The 12,456-nt window shown below is 38.6% G+C and overlaps 1 protein-coding gene across 5 annotated transcripts in view; it reads left to right on the top strand.

Moving 5' to 3' along the window:
* aplp2 (amyloid beta (A4) precursor-like protein 2) overlaps positions 1–12,456 on the top strand; it is a 95,635-nt gene that overhangs the window by 48,424 nt on the left and 34,755 nt on the right. For all 5 annotated transcript variants that reach the window (XM_017722559.2, XM_017722560.1, XM_037539709.1 and 2 more), the window contains exon 3: positions 48–177. In XM_017722559.2, the coding sequence (XP_017578048.1) occupies positions 48–177 (130 nt within the window). The remainder of the gene's footprint in view (positions 1–47; positions 178–12,456) is intronic.

Here is a 12,456-nt window from a genome sequence, read left to right as displayed (position 1 = left end):
CTCTCTCTCTCTCTCTCTCTCTCTCTCTCTCTCTCTCACACACACAGATGTACCCTGAACTGCAAATTACAAATGTGGTGGAGGCCAACCAACCAATCAAAATCGAGAACTGGTGCAAAAAAGAGAAGAAGCAGTGCAAGGGCCATGCACACACTGTGGTCCCTTACAAGTGCTTGGGTGAGCCAATTACTTTCTCCAATGAAACCCATTTGATTACGACTACATTGCATTACATTTAGGAACTGTTAACAGCAGTGTCATCAGGGCAGTTTATGTTCACACATCAATGACTCAAATTCTATATCAAATAAGCCACATTTCCCTACTTCCCCAACCTGAATTTGGAATCTGTCAGCCATTAAGGCTCTCTATTCAGCATGGCTGAAGGCCATCCCGGCTCTGGTGTGCTGGGGTTGTATTTGAGTCAACTGCGATTATCTAAATCCTGGTTCATGTCTACTGATATAGTGGAACTGAGCTGTGCGATGGCATGGGGTAAAAAGCCATTATAGTGTGCGGACTTGGACAGCAATAAAGCAAAATCCTATTTCCTCTTTCTGACAAGGCCAGGAAAGACACTCTAACCTCTGCGTGTTTGAGTGTCCAGCTACTTCATTGCTTCTCATAGTACCAAAGTGAGCATGGATCCCCACACACACTCTCTTTGGTAGTTCACTCAGTAATTGACTATGGCAACATAGTCATGAGGGCTAGATCATCTGTCAGAGGTACTAAATTCTCTTTGTGCCCTTTCTGTAATGCTTCCGTTCCTTTACTTTCTGTTTTGGACACACTCACTTGCACTCCACTATCTGTCCTTATTTGTTCTTTTGTCTCATACCTCTCGCTTTCATACTGCTGTGGTACATCTTGTTTCGAGGTGAACTGGAGCTTTACATTTTACTGTTGTGTTTATTTTTCTGTTTGTTGATTTATCTGTAGTTGTCTCGTAAGCGCTGTCCTACGTAGTCTGCAGAAAGTGTCCTCCAATGCTAACATTACGGTTATTATGGGTATTCCATGCATCAGCATGTTTTGCTTGTAAATGATAAAACTTGATAAAGGCTACTTTGGTGCTACTTAGAACATGGCAGTAGCTGGAAAGAGCCATAAATGCTGTACCAAGAGGGGCATGCATGCAGCTATACTTCAGACCGCGCTACTGTGAATGGTTTAAAGGGTTAATCTAATCTGGTGACAAAGTCACTGGGCATTATTTACCAACATCATCCTTTTTTAAATTTGTTATTGAAAACGGTCCAAAGAAAAAGTTTACATTAGTTTGTTTCATCATGTGTTCTTAAACTGCAGAATTGTTTTTTTCACTCTTTAGTGTGCGTGGACTCTGTTCTTACCTAAGAACAAATCATAAATAAGAAAACAGTGGTGAATAGCCAAATCTGTGTGAAAACTGCATTAGTGTTTTTTATGAAGAAATGTATTTTTAAGAACATTTGGTGAATGTGACCCATTGTCTTTTCCAACCTGCCTGGATTCAGTGGCCTAAATTTATCACATTGAATGGTAAAGCTTGTCCAAGCTCATAACAGTTGAAAGAATACACTGGTAGTTTGGAGCATGGGTAGGTCAATTGCACTGCTATGCGAAATAGATCACATCCCTTGTGTAATTATTTAGTCTTATAACATTAAATAGTTCCAACCTTGCTTTCCATTTGCATTTATTCACATGGTAAAAATAACATTATCTCATCTCTTCCTGGTGGTAGAGCTGGCATGCTCTCCTCTTTCGTCTCCTCTGCCTGCCAGTCCCTCACCCTGGCGTTGGCTGATTGAGTTGTGGCACTTTGCAGGCTGAAAAAGCCATTAGCGTCGGCGCTGGACTGTGAAATGGGCTGACAGTTGGGGGCTTCATGAAATGGCTATGGTTTTTTTTTTTTTGTAGGTGTGTGTGTGTGTGTGTGTGTGTGTGTGTGTGTGTGTGTGTGTGTGTGTGTGTGTGTGTGTGTGTGTGTGTGAGAGAAGCTGACACTGCAGCTGTTGGCTCCTGCCATCTGATGCCATGGGTGATGGACTGACAGGGTCATGAGGAGAGTGCGCCTTTAGGCAACATTTAGCAAGACACGTTCACTCATATAAACACCCTTTGGCTGCCAATGTCGTGAAATCTCAGGGATGTGTGTTTTTGTCTAATTGTTCTCAGTAATGACTTTTGCCATATTATTTGGAGTTACCGTAGAAACTAGGCTGAGTATAAGGAGCCTGTTCACTGTGATTTTGTGCTTATACTTAGGCTGTATAGCTACATCAGGCTAAATTTGTAAAACCTAATATGGCTATATCTAGGGGGATCATGTTTACTTCATTACCATCAATGAAAATACTTGGGGAAAAATAATAAAACTGATTAAAATTTACTAGGGGTGTGAATCTTTGAACTAACGGCACATGTGTTCAATTGATGTTTTTTTGTGGTAAATTAAGTGCAGTTTGTTAAATTACAGAGCAAACAGCGATTTGATTTGCCATTTTGATTCAGTGATTCAAGCAACTTTAAGGAGTATTCTGAGTAGGGGTGTGCGATTATATATCGTCTACGATAATATCTTAATTGCCGCGCTAACGATGTGTAAGATGACGTTATCGAGTATGCTACAGACTGGGGGGGGGCGCCTCGGCTGCTGCGCGTGCGCATTGAGAGTGTCCATACTGTGCGCTAGCATAAATGCCTAATGCTAAACATGAGTGAAGACACTGCGCCAGCCTCGCGATCTACCGCCTTAGATTTAATTCCTAGGCGAGGATCATCTTCACTCGCATGGAGATGGTTTGGATTTGAAAACACTGACATTGGTCAAAAGACACCAATTTGCAAACTTTGTAAGAAAGCGGTTGCCGTAAAAGCTCGACAACTAAGCTGTTCCATCATCTCCGAACAAACCACCACAAAGATTATGAGGAATATGAAAAGCTGCGGGAGCCCGCTGTCATAGACAAACCTGAAACAACTAATGTGTCTGGTAAAACACACACACATAAAAATATAATTAATAAAAAAAAAAGTGCCTTACGACAAAATAAAAAATAAAAATAAAAAATAAAAAAGTGCCTTACGACAAAAAAGGCAGCAGGTGGCAAGAGATAACAGACGCGGTCACATATTATATCGCAAAAGACATGGTGCCTATTCAAGTAGTTGAGCGAGATGGCTTTAAGCAACTTTTAAACACTATAGATTCAAGATATAAACTGCCTGGCCGAAAATATTTCAGTCAAACCGCTTTGCCCAAACTGTATGATTCATGTCGCCAAACTCTGGCGCATAAACTAAAAGACGTCGCACATTTTTCCACCACGGCGGATTTATGGTCAAGCAGAACGTCTGAGCCATACCTCTCACTGACAGCGCATTTCATCGACGAATTTTGGCACCTGCAAAGCTACTGTTTGCAAACATCATACTTTCCTGAAGATCACACAGGAGAGTTAATTGCCCAAGGTCTGCAAGATGCGCTGGCATCTTGGTCGCTGTGAGAAGACCGCATGGTGTGCATGACAACAGACAGTGGGGCTAATGTTGTCAGTGCACTACGGATAAACAAATGGAAGAGGCTTCCATGTTTTGGACACAGACTACATATTGCTATTGGTGAGTAACTTTTATATAATGCAATTGAAGTTACACTTTGTTGCAGTAGTGTGTGCAAACGTGAAAATGTTATGTACATTGAGTAACATAAAGCAAAGCTGTTGTTGTATGCAAATAACAATATTTTAAATAGTACATGACATTTAAATATAATGTAATATATAATAGCTTGTAATGAATGTATGTATGTATATATATATATATATATATATATATATATATATATATATATATATATATAAAAAAGGCTTTAAACAAATTTTTAAATAATGCAAAATATCGTCTATTATCGTTATCCACAAAATTACAGAAAATATCGAGATATCATTTTTTGGCAATATCGCACACCCCTAATTCTGAGGAATTACAAAAAAACGCTCAAAGGTGGGGCCCGATGTGTCCAAAACTTTCCCAACCTCACCCTATCTACTTCAGTCAAACCTTGAACCCATATCATTCTTGACTTGTCTCACCTTTCTTTTGCTGATTATTAATGCTGGCTGCCCCTTAACAACTCATTATGGTTCAGCAGTATTATTGCTAGTGCTGTTTAATTAGAGAGGCCCATTTCTCTCTAGGCTGTAATGGGATGAAATGGGCTGCTGGCTGCTGTCCCCCAGTCCAACGACACAGAGAGGCTTTGAGCAAAGTAGACTAAGAAAATGCTTAGTCTCTGTCTGGGTTTCAGAGCATCACAGTTTGCTGCTGCGTATTGTGTTTTAGCTGTTGCAGTGGTATGAAAAAATAGTGAAGTAAGCACACACACAGACACACTTTCTGTCTCTTGTTTCATTTTGTGTCTTCCTTTTTTGCTTGTATTCCTTCTCTTGCTCAATTTAAAGTCTATGCACAAAAGGAAGAGCAAGAGAGAGCGCTAATGAATGCTATAGCGGTAGTGGCTTAGAGAAGTAGTCAAGCAGAAACATAAGCAAACTCCTACACATTCTGTCTTTCTCTCTTACTTTGTTCTTGCCTTTTATTTCATTTTCTTTTTTTGCCCTATGTTTCCCTGTGGAGGAGACATGGTTGAGAAAGAAAGTGAGATAGTATGACTATGAAGGCAGTGTTTGTGCTTGCATGAACGATATGAGCAGTGCTCAGGAGTAGAGCTCTGCTGCTAACTGACTAATAAGGCCAGTGCTGATATTTGCTCATAAGCCATTCATTAGCAAGTTCTGGCTCATTTCTTCCTGTAGGTGCAACTCTGATTGATTTCAGAATAGCCTTTAACATTGGTGGCTACACACGTCTTGGGGTGATTTCCTTGATTGTATTTTCCCTGCAGCTCACCAGCGTGCTTATTTCATTATTCTACTAAACTGAAAACAAAACTGATGTAATTTAGCACTAGAGAAAAGTATCCATTGTCTATAATAATCACTCCAGGTACAAAACAGCAGCAAAGCCAAAGAAGATTCTGCATTCTTTGGTTTGTGTTTTGTTTTGTATTGATAAATGGTCATGTAATAGAGCAGACATTTTCTTTAATTAGCACAACAATAAAGTCTCAGTGAAGAGAAAATAGGAGAGAATAGCAGAATGAACAGCAACTGATGAAAGACCAACATTACTTTTGGAGACTTAAAGGTGTCTTGGAGAATTGATGTAAGGAGAGTGGATTGACTCTTGATGTCACTGGAATGGATTTAAGTGTATAATGTGAGCAGTACCACAAAGAAGGAGAAAATGGTAATGTTTGGAGGTGTATTTTCTTGCAGTGTGTGAGTCCCAGTGGTGTGTATTATCATTTTTCTCTGACTTTTCTAAACAACCATTCTCCCTGTGTCCCTGCATTCCAAACCCTGCAGCACAGTGTCTTATGTCCAGCACTGTAGCATTATTTAACAACATTGTAATCATGTCTTCAGTTAACTGAGCAATATTCTGAATGTAGCATGGAACACAACATAATGTTCTTTATACAGGATTTAACAGTGGAAGAAAAAAAGGATTAAATAGACACAGTCAGTTGAAAGCATGCAAAGCTTTGGCTTTAGAAAACCTTTTCTACATTAATTTGCATTTGGGCATCTCTCTCTCTCTCTCTCTCTCTCTCTCTCTCTCTCTCTCTCTCTCTCTCTCTCTCTCTCTCTCTCTCTCTCTCTCTCTCTCTCTCTGTGTCTCTCTCTCTGTCTCTGTCTCTCTCTTTCTCTCTTTCTTTCTCTCTCTCTCTCTCTCTCGGGAATTTGTATTAGTCAGAACTGCTGCTTCCATTAGTTGGTCATGTAATAACCAGCCGGTGACTATTTTTGCTAAGCTGCCACCCGCCTACCGTCACAGGGCATGTGGGGAACACTGTGCAAGCTTGTGCCATCACCCAAGTGGGCTGCCTCTGCTCTATTCTGTCATTCCTGTTTAGAGGTGAGAGAGAAGAGAGAGGAAGGAGAGAAAGGGGAAATTACCAGGAGAGAGGTAAAGTAGAGGAAAGAAGGTGGTAATCAGAGGAGGAACAAAATCAGTACAGCGTAGCATTGTGATATTTTGAATGAAAAATTTACTTCAACAGATAGAGCTCAAGTATTAATCTTTTACTACAGGGTTTTTGAAAAAAGGGTTTGTTTATGTGTACAACAAAGTCTAGCTAACAATCTGTCTTCAAGCAAAGGTCTGGAACATCATAATGTCTAGGTTGCATCATAATTCAGTGTCATACTGTATACTGAAGTAGCCTAGTAGGTATATCAACACCTTGTGTAGTCAACAACTTAATGTCAAATAAAAAAAAGTTAAGTTTAACACCATTTGTCAGTTTTCTCTTTTTAGAGCATGCCATGTGAAATAACTTTCCTCTGGCTCACTTTCTTCTACTCCTGTTTCCTGCGTGGTCACTCCCCTGTGTGTGCGTCACTCACTCAAGTCTCAGTGCTTGGTCTAGTCTCCTAGGCTGCTAAAGCTGTACTGTAAAAGCTAGAAAAGTTTCGCCGATTAAAATAGGACCAGCCTGTTGAAATTACATAATTCTCCATAGTTTTTCGGTTATAGGTCTAGGTCCACATAGGACAACGTCTGGGTCCGGACCCAGACTGCGGTCCACCTATTAGTGACCTCTGCCCTACATGTTTCTCTCCAACATTAATGAATTTTAAAAAGTACATAACCTTTTGTGGTGTTTCTTTTAGAGGCAATAAACTCTTCAGATTTCTAGTTCCTAGAAAATTTCTGTCTTGTGAAGTTTCTCTAAACTAGAGCAGTTTGCATCAAACCACTCTGAATGACTATTTGTTTACATCTTAATAATTGACTTCCTTAGAGTCAGGTGATATTAGAATAAAAAAACAAAAATCAATGCTATTCTCTATTAAGCCCATTGGTAGGCTTATAGGAGTCAAGAAGATATTGAGTCCTTGGGCAAGACTCCTAACATTACCTTTGCCTAACTCTATAAATCAGCCTCTACTAATGACCTTGCTTAAAATGTAAATGTTTAAGGAAGTTATTGGAATGTTGCTTTGTCTACTTTACAGTTTTGTTTTGCCTAGAAAAAGGTTTGAAGAGTGATGAGGAATTTGTGCATTTTATTAGAGACTAAATAATTATTTTGTGCAAATGCAGTCACAAGTGTCTAATAAATTGCAAAATATCACAATCACATAGTGTATCACAATGCTGAATGTCGCACAGATTTTTAAAATGGCAATAAAAATGATATCTTAGTGAATCGTTGGTGATGTCTGGCTGGGTGACTGTGTGCACTATTGTAGAGCCTGACTCAGCCAGTTGGAGAAGAGCAGAAGACAGACTGTCTCTGTTTTGTCTTCCTTTCTCTCTGATTGTCTCTATCTTCATATTTTTTTTGCTCTAATCTGTCTCTCCTTCTTTCTTTTCTCCTCTGACTCAGCCACATTGGTAACATTGTGTAGCTGTTGCTGTCTAAGTGGTGCTCCAGGTGGCTGTTTGCCCAGAGAGAGAAAAAGAGAGAAAACCGTTCTCCTGTGCTTGCCCATTCATCATCCCACTGCGGCTGGCTCTGGAACAGAGTGGGTCTCCAGAACCTTCCGTTTAACACGTTGTAGACTAAAGGCTCTGCAGAGACCTAACGTGAGCCTTTCTAACAATACACTAAGTTCCTCCATTCTCCTTTTTAGGCCACAATTGCACTGCTGTGGCTCAGATAGCTCTACTGTGTCTCATCATGGTGATGATCTAGAACAGTCTTTAGGCCATTATCTGCATGAGGCACAATGAACCAGTGTGTCTCCATCCATAAAAAAGACCTCATATAATTAATTTGTCATACTCTATGGTTGAAACATATGATCAAACAGATAATTTTGAGATTGAATACCTTCAGTTTTGTGAAGTGCTATTGCAAAAGGATATTAAAATGTTATGCTCCGGAAAAAAGGTTTTTGAAGCTATTTGAAGTTAAAATGATAAAAGGTTAAAATTGTATAACCTGTGTTATTTGTATTTTTGTGCCATACAAATTCTGTAGACATGATTAATAAGCTCATAAACCCAAACTATGAATGAAATGGGGTCCTACGCATTACCTATTGTGCTTTCACTACAATGTGCTATGCTGTACTGAAGGGAGGCAGGAGAGGCTGGAACAACATCAATCTAAGCTTTTGTTAACTGTGTCAGCATTGTTCTGAGTGTGGTATAAGGAATAATGCTGTTGTTGAGTCATTCTGATTTTGTGACCAGAGTTTGTGTCACTGTGAAGACACAAGTGCTTTAGAATAGAAAGGCCAGTCATTATTTTGTAGACTGTACAACTTGTTTTTACAAATCCAAAACATTTTACTGTAAGTGTGTGTGTGTGGCTGTTTTATTTTAATAAGAACTGAATGGGGCTGAACTGTTCACATTTTCTCTGTTAAATCACAGTTCCAGCCAGTAAGAATGGCAAATTTTATTTTATTTTATTTTATTTATTTATTTATTTTTTTTTTAGATTATGTAAAGTTTTATTGCTGTGTCCTGTTGAGTGTGCTTGGAGGGTGAGGTATGGTAGGTGTGTGTGTATGTGGTGTGTGTAGGGGGCAGTGGGTTAAAGAACAGCTGTGTCCTCTGCTATTTTCAGCCTCTTCCTTTCCTCCAACCTTCTCATTTTCCAAAACACTGCCTTTCTGCCTCTCTTGCTCAATCACTCTCTTCTCTCTCCCTTTCTCCTGTGTTGTTTTGGCCTGTTTTGTGGTGAGCACCAAATGAGCAGTTTCTGAATGCTTGCAGTCTTCTCCTTTGGTGAACTCTCTTCATAGTACATGTTTCAACCTCTCTATCCCTGTGCTTTTTTCCCCCTTTCTCTGCTTTTCTCTCTTTTCCATTTTTTCTGTCCATCCAATTTCTCACTACTTTTACATTACATTTATGGCATTTGGTAGAGCCACCTACAGTTTGTTACAGAGCTAGATGAATATAGCATTGAGGATCTTGCCCAAGGATTCTTTTTAGTATAGTGGTGTGCTTGACCAATGCAGAATTGAACCCCAGTGTACTGTGGAGGGCCATTATAATAAGAGAAGGAGGTGAAAATTAACTGGCTAAAATCCAAATGGAACAGAATGTTTGCTGAACATGGAGGATGTATTACAGGAAGTCAACAATTGGCTTGTTGCTAAAAGCAGAAGAGGGAAAAGCCACCCCTTTTGTGGAGATAAACCACTGGTTATAGCTTTCAAACTGCAAAGGTAATGTAAAATATTGTTCTGGTATTTTTTAGCAAAAATAAGACCTTTTTACCCAGCTCATTGATTGTTCTCACAACATGCTAGCTAGTTTTGTCTTTATTTTCAGTGCAAGTCAATGTATAACACTTAACATTTCAATCATATGGAATTCATCCACCATGTTAAAATCACGGTCTTTCAGAATTCCGAGATCCTGAGGTTTGGCCATCTGCAAGTGAAGTGGCCACCATATCACAAAATAATCTGAAAAAAGCAAGTCTAAACCGAAATGAAGAAAAAAAACAACATTGAGTACCTATTTTAGGTTTCATGTTCAAGGAGAACATTCTGTGTTGTATGCGCAGATGCCTTTACAAATGAAGCTTTTAAGCCAAACTATTTATACTGTCACTTGGCGACTAAACGTAATGAATATATATACATATACATGTGTGCGTCTATATATATATATATATGTGTATGTGTGTGTGTGTGTGTGTGTGTGTGTGTACACAACCCCAATTCCAATGAAGTTGGGACGTGTAAAACACAAAAAGCAGAATACGATGATTTGCAAATCCTTTTCAACCTACATTCAGTTGAATACACTACAAAGACAAGATATTTAATGTTCAAACAGATCAACTTTATTGTTTTTTGCAAATATTCACTCATTTTGAATTTGATGCCTGCAACACGTTCCAAAGAAGTTGGGACAGGGGCAACAAAAGACTGGGAAAGTTGAGGAATGCTAAAAAAACACCAGTTTGGAACATTCCACAGGTGAGCAGGTTAATTGGAAACAGGTGGGTGTCATGATTGGGTATAAAGGGAGCATCCCTGAAAGGCTCAGTCTATCACAAGCAAGGACGGGGCGAGGTTCACCACTTTGTGAACAACTGTGTGTCCAAAAGTTTAAGAACAACGTTTCTCAATGTGCAATTGCAAGGAATTTAGGGATTTCATCATCTACAGTACATAATATCATTGTGTGTGTGTCTATGTCTATATATATATATATATATATATATATATATATATATATATATATATATATATATATATATAATATGTATAGACACACACACTATATATATTGTGTGTGTGTGTGTGTGTGTGTGTGTGTGTGTGTGTGTGTGTGTGTGTGTACATACATATGTATACATAAAAATCGAATTAAGCCAGAACTCAGACAGAAAAACTAGTCAGGTCTGTTAAAACCTCTTGTGAGCAACAGAAGCTTTTGTGGTCATTAGTGTGGATTGCAAATTGCGAAAGATTGGGAAACTCATTTTTACCAGAGGCTGCCAGTCATTTCATATGCTTAGTAAGACACAGAGAGGGTTGTCGCAATACCAGAAATATTACTTTGATATTGTTACTAAGAGTAATGCTCAATACCTAAACAATGATATGGAAAAATAAATAAATAAATAAAATAAAACACTTTTCATCTGAATACAGAGTGTTTATAGGATTATCCACAGAAAAATACTGAAATCACTACAGCATAGTTTATATGCATTTTTTTTATTTTTCGTCACTACAAAACTCTTCAAACGTTAAGTCAATCAAATACTTAACTAAATACTTTAAACAAGGCCCTGTTCAGCGTTAGCAGAAATGACAACAGTGAGACAATGTAATACAATATAGCCTAACATTTACCATGATATGTTTAAATGGGTTGTAAAATAATTAGTTTTTACTGTGAGCAGAATAAAACATCAAATATCAATAGCATACTATTGTATTGAAAAAGCACTGAAGTTTCAGTACATTGTGCAACGCTAACTGAAAGTCACAATCTCTGTTTATACCTCCGCCCTGCTTCTCTGGTCGAATTAGTGACCCCATTGCCATTCCATCTGTCTTGAGGTCAGTCTTACTGTAATGACCTTCCACCATATGGTCAATAGGAGTATCCCAAGTACTTGATAGCATCTGAACGTCTTCAGTGCTGCTTGTGCATCTTACTGCTCACCCACTGACTCAGCCCATTTTTACAGATAAAATATATTTCTTCTGTAAATCTCCTGCATAACTCTCTGCAGGGAAATTAATAAAAATCTGCTGGTGCTGTAAAAGCTGTTGTTGTGCCTTGTCGGCTGAAGTGGAGTGGAACTGTGTGTGTGAGTCAGATCCATGCTCTGTCTCTGGGTGATTTGAGCAGATGTTCAAGTGGCACTTGCCCTATTGGTAATCCCATCATAATGAAATGCAAAGAACCATTTGGGGATGAGTTATTGAGTTGTGCAGTTTTTTATGTTTTTTATTAATTTTGTTTTATTGAGATTTGGTTCTGTGCCTAGATCTTGAAAAGTGGTCGTAGCTGGATTGTTTTGCTGTTCAAGTAGTGCTGGGCAGTGTATCTATACCAATACACAGATGTTGGTGTTATGCAACAGTATTGATGATTTGTTTGTTTGTTTGTTTGTTTGTTTGTTTGTTTATTTAACATTAAGTCTTGGCAATCTCTTGAGAGGTAATGAGAACAGCTGTGACCCTGTTGTCACTCCCGTATAAAATACAAAACAAGTCCTTTCAATACAAGCTACAGTACTATGCAAAAGTCTGAGACCGCTATACAATTATTTAATTTCCAAAATGGACATTAAGAATGAGGCGTCCATTGCACAGAAGATCCAACAACTCTGAGATTTTTCAGTATTTAGTGTAGTGCTATACCAATACTGGTGTCAGTGGAATACTGGCACTCAAACGCAGTACTGGTATCGATGCTGGCAATACCAGAACATAACATGACAGAGGTGTAGGTTGACAAGCAGAAGTAAAATGCTTATGACAAAATCTGTAATGCCAGAAGGAAAAGCAGTAGTCGTGGATGAACCTGTTGGCTTTCTTTCTAAGATGTTAGTTTTACAGATACACCAGATACAAACATACAAACACACTAATCTTATCAATTTACCTCAACAGCTGAGCCATGCACATATGGAAAGAAACATCTGTCTCTTGAGTTAATAGTAGTTTTTGCACTGTAAACAAATAGTGAACTCAACATTTCAAGTTAACTTGGTTACTTACTTTTCAAGCTGAAAAGTTAAATTTTTTTACAATGTAACCTCCATTTAGCCATGACCTTACTCAGTGCCGAAGTGGAATTTATGCCGGTAGAGTTTCAGATCAGTTACTGCAAGTAAATGAATAAATTGCAGCACAAGATTGCTCAAGCTGTAAATATCACACCCTAATATGTATCTGTAGTAAT

This window comes from Pygocentrus nattereri, chromosome 7 (assembly GCF_015220715.1).
Source record: "Pygocentrus nattereri isolate fPygNat1 chromosome 7, fPygNat1.pri, whole genome shotgun sequence".
NCBI lineage: Eukaryota > Metazoa > Chordata > Actinopteri > Characiformes > Serrasalmidae > Pygocentrus > Pygocentrus nattereri.
This window is presented reverse-complemented; position numbering and strand designations above follow the sequence as displayed.